Source organism: Pholcus phalangioides, unplaced genomic scaffold (assembly GCF_987345545.1).
Source record: "Pholcus phalangioides strain wild (caught in Gottingen) unplaced genomic scaffold, Ppha-v1.0 ptg000007l_1, whole genome shotgun sequence".
Classification (NCBI taxonomy): domain Eukaryota; kingdom Metazoa; phylum Arthropoda; class Arachnida; order Araneae; family Pholcidae; genus Pholcus; species Pholcus phalangioides.
Window position 1 is genome coordinate 53948439 of NW_028301600.1, and position 16738 is coordinate 53965176.

A 16738-nucleotide genomic window follows, 5' to 3' on the forward strand; every position below is an offset into this window, starting at 1 on the left:
GGTCTAGCGCCCGGGGTACGAGACCCGCCTGCTCCCCCTTAGTTGCGGCCCTGCAATCAATCACCACTACTACTAAACCACGAATATAGCTTGTCCATATTCCTCTGCGAAACTTGTAACCAATTGGTACATGTTGGAATGTGTGTTTCCACGTTGTGAACCTAACGTGAAGCTTGTTTCCGTGTAATGCTTGTTATAGTGCTGCCATCTACCACATATTTTTTGAACTATGAATGAAGTGTAATGTTTGATGATTTTTACCATTGTAGGCCTGTTGCTCTCTGCGGCAAGACTTTAATGGGGAGATTGGCTTGCTTTCGCACTTCAAAGTTGGGAAAGAATCAATAACCAGCAAAATGGGCACTTTGGAATTTGGAAGGTAGATGGTAGGACTTTAAATGTGTAACATACATTACCTCATACAGACATGTTCACCCCATCCCCTCCCAATATTTTTTCATATCTTTACACATATAGTTAATGTTTTGAAAATGTTTTCGAATTTCCACATCCATATCAAGAACACAATAAAAAAAATCTCATCACCTTTGTCTATTATTAATATCCCAATCTATATATATGTTTATTCAATTTTTTTAGCTCAAATGCATTTTATAAATTTTCTTTCTAATTACTAAACAGTTGTAATAAAGAGTAACATCCATGCTTGAAAACAAAAGAAAATATCCCTCATAAGATATATATGTAGGAAACGCATCACAGATGATGAACTGCTTTCCAGCGGCAGAAATTATGATCAAATGATACTGAAACTTTATCATATAATATACATGATAGTTTCAAACAGAAAATATATGTATATTTTCACATTTTAGTGAAGTTAATATCGGAAAAGAAAATTGTGGTACTATAAACATTACGTTTAAACACACATGGCTATTAGTCAATTTATGTTTTCGAAAAACTCATGTAATAATACATCACATAATATAATAATAGTATCTAATAAATACATATAAATATATAATAATATTTAATAAATATATATAAATATATATTAATATTTAATAAATATATAATAATATTTAATAAATATATAATAATATTTAATAAATATATAATAATATTTAATAAATATATAATAATATTTAATAAATATATAATATAATAATACATCATAATGCAAAAAACATCCCTATAGTAGGAACTGATCTGAAATAAAAAGTAAATGAGAGATACAATATGATATAGTGTTATTTGTTTTTGCTTGAATACAGCAAAACCCCAAAAAAGTGTTCACTAGACAATTTAACTTTTTTTCTTTTTTTGGGAGCAGGCCCCTCCATCATAGATGCCAATGCAATCAAATCAGTGTTTTATCTCTGATTTCAATGCCATATCCTTATGGAAAGTGTTGATGAGAAACAGAGGCGGGGATTAAGGTAAGTTGAGGCTCCAGGTGTAGAAGACAATATTGGGCCCCTTAAATTAGGAAAAAGCTTTAAAAAATTTTCGACACTCCTCAGAAGTCAAGCCAAGGGCAAGCGCCTTTAAATTAGCCTCTGATAAGGAATGAATGGAATGATGACGAAATACTGTACTTGAATATGTTTTCTCGCTAACTCAAAATATTTAAGTTGAAAGAAATATTTAGAATATACATTTGTTGAAGAAACATAAAAAAATATGAAAATGGCAGCAACAAACTGTATCCACAACCTAATATATGAATTTCAAGCTTTATTAGAGTTTTAAAAGTGATTTGATAACATCATGTCCCCAGTTAAAGATATTAAAAATTTAGAACATTGAATATTTTGAGGAAAAAAAATGAATTGCATGGATCAATGTTTTCTTTGCAAAAATTGGATAACCCATTTAGTGGCATGTTATATTTATGCATACCTTACAGTAGTGAGAATTTTCACAGAAAACTAAGTTATAACTTTCATACAAAACTGATTCAATTACAGTTAAGTATCTATATCACAGAGGTTTCTGTTAATTAACAATAAATACTATGCACATATATATATATAATATAAAAAAATGCTGGCCATAAAATTAATTTTTCTTCTCATTAAAAAATAAAGTTACATTTTTATATCAAAAAATGTCTATAGATTTCATCATTTTGAGGTGTCTTATTAGATATTTGAAGCATCCAGCCTTTTGAAATGAAATTTTTCTCGAATCCTTTGTGAATGGAAGTGAATATACTTAATTATACCATTGAATCATTTTTTTAATGCATGGATTTTTAAAAACATGTCAGTGTGCTTGATTCTAAACAATGTCAAATTGCAGACTTTTGCAGACTGAATGCAAGCATGCACAATATTTGCTAAAATTATAGTCACAATTTTCTGCTTTTAAATATGCAAACAAAAATTTATGAAATTTCAGCAATTTTGTTACATTAAACAAAAATAAGCATAAATTATTAAATACACACATTAATTTTTTAAATGCATTTGAAAAATTATGTCAAAATTAAATCATATTTATATAATAAACTCCTTATCATTTCATTCATTATTTATAGCGAGTAGTCTGTATTTATTGCACGAGACCTCATTAATATTGAAAATTAGCAAATATAAACTAATTAAGCAGACATGAGTATATACAACAACAAAAAACAAAAAAATATCAAAAACAAAAATCAAACACACCAACCACCCAATTCAGCCTGATATTCATGAAATAACAAAAACGAATAAATAACATAACTATCCAGGTGGATTCCATGGGGGCTTGAGTTTTTTTAAGTTATGTTTTTTGATGTTATTTTCTTTCTCAAGCAGCCACTGTTCATATGCTTCTTGAGCTTCTTTATCTCTTTCTGCTTTTTCTAAATCTTTCTGCTTCTGTTGCTCGATCTGGAAAACACTCATTTCCTTCCTTTTATCATAAAACCTTTGCTTGTTTTCTTTCCTGAAATTTCAGAAAGTTTGAATTTAATTGAAAAAAAAAAGTGATCATTCCAAGTGATCATTCTCAATGATATGAGCACAGACTAATTTTTTTCCCTTAGATGATATTCAAACATATGAACTTTTTTTTTACTTTTTCAGATTAATCTACATCTTTTTCATATGAGTCAAACAGAAGAAACGTATGCAACAAAATGAAATAAACAATACCTTAACTTTAACTTACAAGTTTTGTAAGTTAAATCAGCATTCTAAACTTTTTGTATGCATATATCATAACACATCAAGAAATAATAAAGTATGCATATTTGCTTTGAATTAAAATAAAAATTAACAAAGAAGAAATTTATCATTATACCATGCAATAAAAGCTGAAGCTGCTTCCTGTTTATGAAGCTCTTTTTCTTCTAGCTTACTGATTTCTTCTGCTTTTTGCATTTTAAGTGTTGCTTGTAATTGTTTGTGTTCTTCATCTTTTCTCTGTTTCCATGAGTTATATACCTGTAATAGTAGTTATATATAACTAATTTCATAAATAATGCAACCATCATTGATTTCACGTGTAAATTTTCATTACACAGTATCTCTTGGCAATAGTCCTATATAGCATCAGAATCTTGATATTTCTGTTGAAAAATTTATATATTTTTCCTCTGGAAGGGAAAAAAAACCAAGACATTTAGTGTCTCCTCTTTCTTTATTGCTAAATACACAACTGCCCATAATTTTCATTATTTTCCCGCAAGGAAAGAGAGAGTGGGAAGGGATGGTATTCTAAATTGTCTGTTTTGAATGCTGAGAATGAAACAGTCTGGTAGACTGTATTATGAGACTAAAGCTTCCACTTTTAATCACTCAGCAAATTGTTCACAATGCCTTGTTATATAAAATGAGATACCATAACAGAGCAAGTCAGGAAAGTGTTTTTCTCTTCCATTTTCTGTACAACTGTTGCATGCAAGAACATATACTTATTACATTATGTATGGTAATATACTAACTACATTATACATAGTAATATACTTATTGCATATTGAACTATATCAGTTACTGTTCACTGACTAGCAGCAAAGAAAATCATTTGCTTGACTTTTGTTTGTACTTGTTTTGGTCATGGGGAAAATTGACTTCTGCTATTTCTATTCAATTCTAGCTTTTATTTGTGGTCTCCAACAGGACCGTCATTTCAACATTTTCACCCATTTTAGGGGGTGGGCTAAAAACATGTACTCAATGTATTTATAATTATATATATATACACCATTTTTAGTGTATTTTCAAAAGTTGGGGGGAGGGGGCAACGGCCCCCCCCCGACCCCCCAAATGATGGGCTTGGTCTCCAACTCCAGTTGCATCCTTAGTAAAAAGTACAAATGACAAATATTTGACCTTCCATATGAAATATTTTATCAGTCATAATCCAATGTCCAAATGATGATCAACTATCACAGTACTTGAAGTGTCTTCAAACATTATCCTACAACTGTGTTTAATTCAAAACTGCTTACATTAGAGAAGTAACATAAACATACAATATTGCCTAAAGGCTTCAACAAAAACTGGTATTACTTTCACTGAGACTGCACTGTCCACTCTCAAGCGGTGCTGTCTTACCGCATGGGCCCAACCAGGCACGGCCTGGTGGCCTCAAGAGAAGAAGGGCCTTGGCAAAATCACTTGGCCTGGGGGCCCACGATTCTGTTAAGACAGCTGTACTCTAAAGTTGGAACAATTGTCGCCTGTGTTAAGGATCGATGAGGCACTTTGTGGTTCATGCAAAATGGAGCCCAACCAAACTGTACCACTGTGACTATTTTCTTTGGGAAAAATTGAAAGCCACTCTTTTAAAGAACAATCCCGCAACACTGGATGAGCTTCAAGACTTGGTTTGTGAGGGATGTGCATCCATTTTCTTTGAGACACTACAGAGGGTGATTGAAAATTTTATTCTTTGTTTGCACCCTCTCTGTGCTGTGAAAGGAGCACATTTTTAATCAATTGTGATTTGATTGCAACGACTGCTTGTGAAGGAAATGTTATAGTATATTTCTCGGACACCATAATGCGGCTAGAGCATATAGCACTAGCTAGTGGCAACATTTTGTAACTAATGTAAAACTTCTATATCAGATTTCTACGGATTTCAAAATGAATATACCACTTGTTTTATTCTTCTATAAATCACTGTTTCCGAGTTATTTCATTTTAAAATCAGGGAGTCTTTGTGGGACACCCCGTAGATGTGTGTGTTGGGGGAACTCACTCCTTTCAAAACATCTTTAAAAACATGCACCTCTCCCTTTTTCACATCACCATACTTTTTTGCAGGAGATGTTTCATTACATTTTGTCACAAAAAGGAAAACTGTTTTGACCATTTCATTTATTTACTTTTTTTAAACAAACTTTGATATCTTTAAAGTATCACATCTTTGAAGTTGTGTCCAGCTTAACACATGTGCAGAATTTTAATAAGATTAGATGAGAAAATTGCAGACATTTTTTGGAAGGAAAATTTAACAATGATGAGAAACAGAATATTTTTATTTGATTTTTAAAAATCTAAATAGAATAAAATTTTCAAGTGTGCTTAGGACCCCATGCGCCATATTTGAAGGCCATGGGTTGAGAAATGATGCTTTAATGTATCAATTATATTACCATGATTCTCTCCTCTTCATCAGTTTTCTGAGGCTGAAGTGAAAGAGTAGATTCATTTGGTTTCAGTTGTTTGCCAAGAAGCTTCCGTTTTCTTTGCCTCATAGAGAGCTCTTTCTTCTGTTTCCAGGCAATGAAAGCCGTCTCGATTTTCTCTGTACTGTTTTCTTTTTTCTAAAAAAAAAAATAATAATTTAATTCCATGAAGATTTTCATCAAGAAAAGCACTTTGTAATGATGAAAAGCAGGAGCTTAATTCATAAAATTGTGTATAGAGACATCACTACTACAGAAACACTATTTTCATAAAATGGAAGTTGCAGTGAGGCTCCTGTATCTGTAGGTAACTGGTTCTAGGAGTAATCACGGATAGCAGAGAACAGCCCTTGTCACTTCAAGTACTGGGAATACAAAATACATGGGTATACAAACTCTAGTCTTAAGTTTTATTTTGCTCGCAAAATAATTTATAAAATGTTTCAATCTTTCAAAATATGACACAGGATATGAAGTTAAACATAACATTCTAAGAATAAAAAATAACATTAGGTTACAGACAATGATCAACGTTCATAAGTATCTCTGCATCAATTATAAAAAAATGATTATATCTATTTTATCCGCATTGTTCATTCTTATTCTGTCCACAAAAATGTTATATATCTTCTATAAGGCTTACAAAAGTAATCACGGGTAAAATATGGCTCAAAAGCAAAAACATTTATGCACCCGGTGGTATTATAACAGAGAAAATAGGATGAGAGAAAAATAAAAAAACTTATTTTTATCAATAAAAAACCATTGTGTTATAAATAGTTTATTCATCTTATCAGCCTAAATATGTTGTGAGAAACAATATTGATTCGCCCAACTCAGCAATTTATATAGTATATGACAAGATATTACACCCACACATATGAACTATGTGGATATGGAAGGCTCTAGCAGAGTGATTCCCAACGTGGGCGATGGAGAGTTCCAGGGGACGGTAGAAGCTACGAGTATAACATAGGATCCTATGGGTTAGGTTGTGTTGGGGGCGATGGGAGAATAATATTTCTGAAGGGGATGATGGGACAAAAAAAAGGTTGGGAAACTATGCTCCAGCAAATGACCATCACTTTTTTTTCTAGTTCATCGTAGTCATACAATTTTAACAAGCAAAATGTACTAGATCTCTCTTGACTAATGCAGGGGTGCAAGTGCCCCTCATCCATTTCGGAGCAGCAAATTTAATTTTTGGAGCAGAAATTTTGGAAAATGGAGCAGAACCAAACACGAACTATATCTGCAATATAAGCAGTAATTTTTTTGTGAAATGACAAAAGTTTTGCCAAAAATAGTTGGAACAAATAATTCTAAATAAATTTCCTTTACAAATTATAATCCATTTAAATTTTTTCTGAATTATCTTATCTGTCACTAATAAAACGTGTACTACTGAAATGACGAATAAAAATTATTAGACTCTTTTCAAATTAAGCAACATGAATACTAAAAACCTAGGCAGCAAGAATTTCTGCTGCTTGAACACCGAAATCTTATTCCTCTTGATATAGCAAAAAAGTGTGTGCAGAATATAATAAGAGTTTCAGTGAAAAAAAAAATTGGCTTCTCACAGAATTTAAAGGAATTATTAAATTTAAAAGCAAAATACAAAAAACGAGAAAAATATAAATACCTTATTTACTTAAAGAATTTCTCAATCTAATAGCATGATAATAGATTACGAATCCCGAGTCGACAATTTTTTTTCAATTTTTTATGCCCTTGAACATAAGATTTTGCATGTCTTATTCCATTAAAGCATTGGATGTACAGATTTGTCAATGTTCTAACAGACTTTTATTTATTTGTTAACAATGAACTCTCTTTCACTGTATGCGTTACCATGTGCTGAAGATAAAAAAGCCTTCACCAAAACTAGCAAAATTTTGAACTTTGGGCTGCTTTCAAAGTTACAAAGTTTGGATGTGTGTGTGCCCAATATCTATCTATCTATTCTCTGAACTGAATTCACTTCTTGTAAATTCTTTGGATTGTAGTGCAACCCATTCATCACACGTAATCAATAGTTCTGTTGGTGATACAATCTTAAACAACATCCCAGCAATATGTGAGGGAGTAATGTACCATCCCAGCAATGCACGAGAGGGAGTGCGAAAAACAAGAAAGGGTGCAAACATTTCATTCTCTCCAACAACATGTTTTGGAAAGGTAGGACATTAATATATAATAGGTATCCCACAGAAGTTATGTAAAATGAGCACATGCTCCTAGTACAAACTTCTTCCTCTGACTATTGTTAAGAGCAGGGTTGGTAAAAAAACTGTTTTTTTTGGTTTAAACCAGGTTTTTTTTGGTTTAAACTGGTTTTTTTGTTTTAAATAGTATTAACATTAAAACAATGAAATTTCTGAAAAATCATTCAAACTTCTAATAATTAACTAAAATAAAATGTTTATTAATGTAATTAACACTATTCCCATGCTAATTAATCAATAAATATTTATTAAATTTTAACAAAAATCTTATTTTTTATCTTATTTTTTGCTTAACTCAATGGATTACTGTGTGTTTGAAAATTCTTTTAATGTTATTATTAATCATATAATATATAAAGGTTTTTCTCCAGTTACTTTCAGTATACTTAATTATGAAGCTATTTTGCAAAAAGTAATAAAAATTAGGTGAATATAATGTATTCAATGAAGCATAAATAATGCAGATCAATTAGCAATGATTTACGATATACAGGGTGATTATAACTAAGGTTCTGATTTCGAAACACTGTAAAAAAAGAACGATTGTCAGAATGACTTGAAAATTGACATGAATATTCCTGAAAAAATGCAATTTTATTTGGTAAAGGGGAAAAAATACTTAAAAGTGTAAAATTAATGACATCATCCAACACGTGGGAAATTTGCTCTCAGAATGGAAACGATAGCTAGTCATGGCAGAATGATACCTTAATTATAGCATTTCACGATTTCATAATTTATGGAAACATCACAAAAAACGAAGTAATTGATCAAATAACTACAACTTACTTAAGAAATATTAAATATGTTGTCCACCGCGTGTTCTGGCTATGAGGTTGAAAGCACAAAAATTCTTGTTCAACAACAGAAGCGGAGTATGCCATGGTCATAATGTGGATGTGCTTGCAATTCGGCTTTATTAAACCAAACGTGCCTCCCCCCCCCCCCCCCCCGTTAATATTCCTGAGGAACTTCTAACATATAGGGAATGTGCTGGAGATTGCAATTCACCAAACTTTGCAATCTGGCCCTGTTTATAACATTTTGAGGTACCCCCACAGCCAGAAGTTGCAAGGGTTAAGGTGCATCCTGTCAAAATGGGTCTTCAGCAGCTGCTTTGCTGGTATTGCAATGTGCATCTTGATAGAAGTTCTATCCACACACTGATGCTGTGGAAGTGCCGAAATGATGTGGTTGCACAGAATAGATTATACTGCTGGCCAAGTACAGCATCATCTACTTGCACATTTTGCACTCCTTCAGGATCAAATGGTTTTATTTTGTTTCATTAATAATGAAACAAAATAAAACCATTTGATCCTGAAGGAGGTGCTTGAAGTTATGTATAGTCATTTGAACAAAGTCAGTGGAAATTTAGACAAAAATTTGAAAGAATACTAACATTTTTTGTTTTCACCAAAGATGTTTCTTCATCTTTGCTTCTTGATGATGATTCATGTTGAGAGCTTTTCACTTTTTCCCATGCATGGAAGACATATTCCTTCAATTGCTTTGCAGATGGCGTGTTTCTCTGTTTCGTTTCTAAACTTGAATACAGTTGGAGAGTTTGTGAAGATCCAAGAGATTGATATAAATTTCTGAAAACAAATTAAAAAAAAATTAAATAGCATATCTAGGTATAGCCTATAAATCACTTAGGAAATGGAACACATTACATAGAACAACATATTCATCTTTATACACAGTGGATCTCACTAAATAAGTCCTCAGGATCATGCAATAAAAACATATTAAGCAAGGAAATTTTTAAATGGGAAATGTTTTTTTTTGATATGAGAAAAAGAATCAGGACTCCGGAAATAAAAAATATTTTTCTTTTAGTGGGAAAACATTTTAATTTAGGCGATTTTAAGTGAGATCCCTTATACAAATTAATTAAATATGGTGTAAAAGGTAATAAAAAGGTTTGAATGATTTAATAAAGAAAAATTTATATGTTCACTTAACACAAACCTAAAGATGTATCAACATACACATTTCTTCTTGATAGCATCCTGGTTTGATGTTCCAAGGGATTTTTAATTTGTTCTTTTAGTCCAGAAGAATCTGTAAAATTAGAAACATTAAATATCCAAGCTTTACAAAGAAATGTAAACACAAAATACCTATTGCATAAAAATTGTTCAAGTACTCCTCGCTTTACACGGTTTCACTATAATACAATTTTTAACGGTTGGTTTTAGGAATTCCTACTTTAATCCTGGAAATAGGCTTGCAATATTGAAGATGTAACATAGTTAAATCCTTTGACAGTGAAATATGTTGGATTTGATGATGTAAGCTAAGACAAATATGAGAGAAATTCTCAGATAAAACCTACCAGATCTCACCGATGAACAATGTTTGGTAGCACATTGACAATACCATGAGAAATTTAATAAAAAAAAAATGGTTCCAGTGAAACTAGAGTTTTCATATTTGGGAGAAATATGCAGAATTATCTGGTTTTGCTGCTAAAATTTTTATAAGGAGACAAAAAATGCTGCTTGTCAGCCAAATTTTGACTGTTTCATTAAAAAGAATTATAAGTTTATCTTATCAGGCTCTTCAGGAAAAAAAAAACCATCCCCACACTCATTATAATTAATCAGAAGTGGTGAAGACAGAAAAGTATTAATTTAATTACTACACATTGCCTAAATTCACACGATTGATTCATAAGTTTGATTAATTCATTAAAAAAGGTTCCTTTTGCTGTTGGGTTCAATTTTTTAATCCTTCTGAAGAAAAACAACACTCTATCCTTATCTCTTCCATGTTAAATTCAACTCATTTTAGGCGATTTCATCTGATGGAACCAATTATACCTGTAAAGCGAGGGATGCCTTTACGTGACTATAACTCTGTTACAGTGTCATTTGAGAAATATATTTTTATACCAGATTAAATCTGATAACACTTCTGAGCTCATTGAAAGGTTTACTTTTAATTCTTGATCAACAATTTTGGATTTGACTTTTGAAAAATGGCTTAAGATTCATGGTAAGTCTTTAAGATACCAGATTTTTCACTGTGGAATGTCCACCCTGTTACGTCATTATCATAAATAATTTTTTATTTCATCCATATCAACATCAAGTGATAGTACAGGGAGATATGCTTCAAAAATATAATAAAAGTTTTTATCAATCATTAAAATTTTTAATTAAAAAATTGTAATTTAGGCTATTTGTCTACTCTGTTACATGTTATAAAAACTCAAGCAATATAACAGAATGTTGAAGAACAGATTTAAAGTAAAGTTTCCTTATTTAAAAGATTTTGATGTCTTAAGTAAAATTTAATAAGTTATCTATTCAATTTAAACCCTTTACAGAATTCTCCATCACATTATTTTTTCAGTTAAATACTAAAGCTAAGAAGAACAGATAGTAGAAATCACTGCCGGGCACAGATCTAGGAATATGTATTTATTTTATGCATATTCCTAGACCTGTAGGGGGCATTTTAGTAAAAGTAAAGGTTTTTATATGAAAATACATCCTGTATTTTATGGCACAGAACTGTAAAATTCTCAAGAATAATCTTTCGGAAGGACTACTCTCTGGTTTCTCTGGTAGGACTACTATTATAAATAACTTGAGAATATTCTTATAAGTTCTTGATGAGAATATTCTTCAGTTACTGAAATCTTTCCAGAGAGTATTATCAAGAATATATGTAATAACATGTATTATAACAAATAACTTGAGAATAATTATTATTTTCGATAAGAATATTATCTAGTATAATTTATAATAGTAGTCCTTTGAGAGAATATTCTCAAGAATATTGAATATTCTCTGTCCCCGTCAAGAAGATGGGAGCATTGAAGTTTGTAGATCACAATATTAAAGTTTGAAAGCAAGAAAATTAAACCAACAGGGTTGAATTGCACAACTTTTAAAGAAATGTGAGTGATACAGAATTTAAGTGTATATGCATTGAAGAAAACAACAGTTCTGTATCTTCTTAGAATGAAAAAGAATAGCTTCCTTTATCTATCAACTTTGATTTAATTTCTTTTGTTGTGAACTTATTTCTGAAAATTTATCTAATTTTAAAGTAATGTTTTAAGGTTTTAATCTAAAGGTTTCTAAAATCTTTATAACCAAACTTAAAACCTCTCATCATGACCTGGAGAATATTCTGAGAATATTCTCGAACTAAAGTTGTCATTGGGGGGTGATTATACCAAAAATTGTTTTGTTGTAAATATTTCAGGCAATGAAAACTGATTTATATTTCACAAAATAAACGAAATTAGTAAAAAAATTTAAATTATTTAAAAGAAAAATGAATATTCTCGATTATTCTCCAAGTTTTACATCCAGGAGAATATTCTCACCTCACATCTCTACACAGAACCATTACTTTCCTATATTATTTTTGTTTCCAGGCTCTACCTCCCCCCCCCCCCCACAATCCATTCTGGATAACTAATGTGAGGGGCATAAACACAAGATTTATACCAACATCAAATTACTATTCAATTTATATCCTGGTTATATAATATACAAGTCCAGTATGCACTTTGATCAGATTTTCACCAGAACCAAAATTGAAACTACATGAGAAGGGGGGTGTTTTTGAATTTCCTTATGGCATGGACATTTTTCAAACGTTATAGAGGAGTTTCTGGGACACCTATCACATTTTGTATATAATTTATAATTGCAGAGAAAATAAAAGTATTTGTATAGCCGATTTAGAATGTTTGAGATATCTTTCTCTAGTTAAACATTTCTGTGCACTCTGTTACAATGGTGTTCACTCTGTTACGGGAAGCATTTTTGCAGTTCACAGGCAAAAAAATGAAAGAACACTTCAAACTAAGGTATTAAATTATGAATTACCAACCTGTCTGTCAGAAATAAAATTTTTTGATTCTAAGTAGTTAAATATACGTAAAAAAAATAAAATTTTTTTATCTGCTATTTTGAAGAAAATCTTGAAAAACCATCAAAATAACAAAAAAAGAAAGAAAAAAAAAGTTGATTTTTTTTAAAACTGCTTTTTTAGTATATGTGTAAGAAATAAGCTGATTTTAGTATTTTAAGAGATGAAAACAGCAGAAATAATAATATTTATTTTTTACAGCGATGTTTTCATAGCAGAGTGGACAAAATCCATGACTTGCAGTCATATAACCCAAAAAATAAATATTACAATAAAAAGAATTTATAAAATATTAAACTTAAAGTCATTGGCTATAATCTGAGAACAATTTCATTTTGAAAATTCAACTTTGAATTTTTGATTACAAAAATGTAGAATGTGCATTTTTTTGGGAATGACCCTTATACAGTATTGAAAAACAGCCTATTCACCAACATTAACCTTTCACAGTTCAAATTCAGATTTGGATTGTTTTTCATAATTTTTCCTTTCATTTCTCCTTATGATCCTTTTGTTTAGAGATATTAACCAAAAAAAAAATTTCTTACATATGTTTTCTGGACTGGCCCATGTCCATAGAAACAACATTACAATTAAAAACAAGGAAATTATAAATTTTATTTTTTCTTATGTATAGGTGATTAAAAAAAATTAATTTATCACAAAAGTGATGAAATGAATGAAATTGCTTTGTACATTAAGTTTGGAATCTTCCGCCTTAAGGGAGGGGGACGTGCTTTCACGAACAAAAAAAAATTTTTTAATTAATAAAATTGACATTCCCAATCGGGAGCATTGGCCATTAACCAGTCATCTGGCCAATTAATTTCTTTTCCCCCTTTTTGGAAGTTTCAAGCTAATAAAATATATTTTGATTAAAATTTTTTTATGAATACATTGGAACTGAGGAAACAGTTTTCTGGATATTATGCAGAGGTGAACTCAGAAAAAAAAAGTCATATGGTCTCTGCCACTACACGAACCCAGGCCCTGTTGAAAACCAGGCAAGGATGCTACCATCTACACTACTAGAGACATGATCCTGTCTTCCTTATTTCATGCACTGTGCAATGGGGCACTGAAGTAGAGGAATTAGTAGCCTCTCAACTTCAGCAAATGCCCCCCCCCAGGTAGGATGGTAGAGAGAGATAGACAGCTTTTTCTCAGCCCCAAGATATCGAGGAAACAGACATTTTATGGATATTATGCCGAGGTAATTTTGGAAAGAAAAGTACTGGTGGAGACCAGATGACTTTTCTTTCCGAGTTCACTTCAGCATAATATCCAGAAAATATTTGTTTCCTTGGGCCGAGAAAAAAGTAGCCTATCTCTCACATTGAAAGTGAGTTCATGTTTTTATCTGTTCTTCAAAATCATCAACAAAAACAAATTTAATAATTGAAGTAATTAATAATTAGTTTTCTAAATTATGGTGAAAATTGGCATAATGTGCTATTCCAGCATAGCCAGATGACTGGTTAAACGCATATGGAAAAACTCATGTGATGTTAATAAATTATCAAACTTAATTATATACTTGCCTTTTTTGACATCTTCAAGAGATACCACACAAACATGTAATTTTGGCTTTGGCAGCAATTCCTAAGGAGAAACAAAAAAAAAAAGAAAAAAAAAAGGCATATTACTCGTTTAAAAGTACAAGCACCAGATCAAAAAAATACAATTTTAAGGCACCACACACACAGCATTCTTTACATGAATGTTGCAAAAAAATTAATATTATTCTTACATTTTTTTTCTTTTTTAATGAATCATGTTTAGATGTGTTTAGTTTATGAAAATGATGCAAAGTTTTTCCTGATAGTTCATTTTTATTTTTTGCTAAAATTAAGGAATTAACAGATACATCTTCTACAGTACAAGTCGAAACAATTTCAGAAACATTTTGCAACTCTTCAGATGATACTTCTTTTGGGACTGACTCGAGTTCTTGTAGATGCAAATGTTCATCAGTTTGTGAATCCAACACTGGAGAATCATATATTTCAATTGTTTCGACATTATCAGATGTGACATCAACATTTGAATTTGCTTTAGAGTCACTCTCTAGCTCTTCCATTTGCTTTTCACTTGAATCGGATGAGTAATCATCAGATGAAACTGAATCAGAATCGTAGGTATTATCATACGAAAAATCAGAGTTTAAAACGCTGATAGCACTTTCTTTCTCCTCGGCGGTCAATTGATTTTTCAAAATTCCTTTTAGTTCTGCATGGGAATTTTTTTCCCTCGTGCTTGCTGATTCCTCATTTTCACTGACCGGATCATGAAAACGCACTTTTTTACCTTTGGTGGGAGATTCAAGCACTAATTCATTGATTCTTTCAGCAACTTCATCCAGCAAGGGCGATGATCGACCGAAATTTAAAGAGAATAAATGTCTGAGAGGATCACTGACATCTCTGTTTCGGATGTTTGACATTTTAAAAAAATATTTTATTCTTGATTTTCAATGAATCTTATATATTTTGAGACATGATTTTGTTAGTAAACAAATGCTTTACATAACGATGCCATTGATTGGAAACTAGTTCGTAAATATATATACAATTACCCCATGACCATACATACCATTTATTTATACCATTCTGTAGTATTTTCACATTCTGACCATATAACATTCATTAAATGCGTTATTTCTGTGTTTTTCGGTACTTTTTGATCGGACATTTTTTACATTTTTCACCTTGCCGCCCCTTGAGAAAGAAATGCACCTGGACCTAGGGCCGTCCTAAGAGTATCATGGGCCCCCGGGCCAAGTGATTTTTCCGAGGCCCTATCTGGCAAGTTTTTGAAATTTTCAATCAGTTCCCATTTTTGTGAGGCTTCCTCTTCTCTTGAGGCCCCCCTGGCCGTGCCCATGTAGGCCCATGCCGGCCCATGCGTTAAGACGGCACTGTCTGGACCATCTTATTTTCAGTACCTTTCTAGCTAATTGTTTATACATGTTTGACAAATTTATGATGTTTTTCTACTTTTTTCTTCCCTCTATATCATTGATCAAAGTTTCGTGGGGCCAAAATGACCCCCATCACGCCCACTGATCTATAAGGAAACTTTCCTTATACATAGCTCAGTGACCACGCCACTTGCGTAAGTCTGTTTTTGTCTGACGGCCGGAGTGTTCAAATCGAAAAGGCGTATCAGAAGAGTGCCAATTTTCTTGATAACGGTTTCAAATTAATGGTGAAACATCGGATAAGGATTGTGTTGTTAGTCAATTGTACGTGATATCTGTGTGATCAGTATGTCATGGTATTGTTTGCAAGCACTGCATTTTCAACATAGAATAAGACTAATTTTAGTGTTTCTGAAAATATAGTAAATATTTTAATTTGTAAATTTTATTTTCTGTGAGTATATTTTAATCATATCTGTTCATTTTTTAATCATGAAAATTGCGTTCAAAAATTTTAATATATAATTTAAAAAAATTCGAAGTCCCATATCCTTCCATTTGTTTCGAATGTGTGTCTTAATAAAAAACCATTTTTGAGAAAATAATTAAAGAAATTTGAATAATTATTTACTGAATTAATTTATAGATGAATGAAGTCACACACATGTGAAAAACCCATTGGTTTTTTATGAGAATTTCTTTTGTTGATTCCTAAAATTCATGAAATTCAAACTGACTACACGACGCCAGTTACGCACAAAATTTTCACAACGCCACTTAAGGGTTAAGGAGTGAAATTTGCGTCCCCATTGGTCCAGCGCCCTAGGCACCAGACCTTAGAGGGAGAAATAGAACCTCATATTTCTCTTCAATGCACCACAAACCCATCTGTACCCTCTTCCACTAGTTGCGACCCACGTAAATACGTAAAATATACAATTTATTTTCTGTATTTTTTATGAAGCCTACTTGAATTTTTCATTTTGACTGAGAGGAATAACAGAAGAAGAGATATAAGTTACATACAAATGAGTTGACCGTACATCCCGCATTTACCGGTAAATTCTTTTACAGTATATGGTATACTTCTACATATCCCCT

General features: G+C 31.6%; 1 protein-coding gene across 1 annotated transcript; it reads right to left on the reverse strand.

Moving 5' to 3' along the window:
- Positions 1–1143: 1143 nt before the first annotated feature.
- Positions 1144–15223, reverse strand: LOC149085495 (uncharacterized). The gene is made up of 7 exons (XM_089233526.1): positions 14468–15223; positions 14259–14319; positions 9813–9885; positions 9221–9416; positions 5558–5728; positions 3256–3398; positions 1144–2898 (listed from the first exon to the last, which is right to left on the reverse strand). Exons 1-7 carry the CDS (start codon positions 15158–15160, stop codon positions 2694–2696), a joined length of 1542 nt encoding a protein of 513 aa, XP_089089652.1. The 5' UTR covers positions 15161–15223; the 3' UTR covers positions 1144–2693.
- Between the last annotated feature and the right edge of the window lie 1515 nt (positions 15224–16738).

Excerpts from the sequence above, each read along its gene's own strand:
- LOC149085495 (XM_089233526.1), bottom strand. The coding sequence starts at position 15,160 with ATGTCAAACATCCGAAACAGAGATGTCAGTGATCCTCTCAGACATTTA. Across the intron at positions 9,886-14,258 it reads TCTTGAAGATGTCAAAAAAG|ATTCTTCTGGACTAAAAGAA; the intron begins GCAAGTATATAA and ends CTAATTTTACAG. Across the intron at positions 2,899-3,255 it reads GCTTCAGCTTTTATTGCATG|GAAAGAAAACAAGCAAAGGT; the intron begins GTATAATGATAA and ends CTGAAATTTCAG.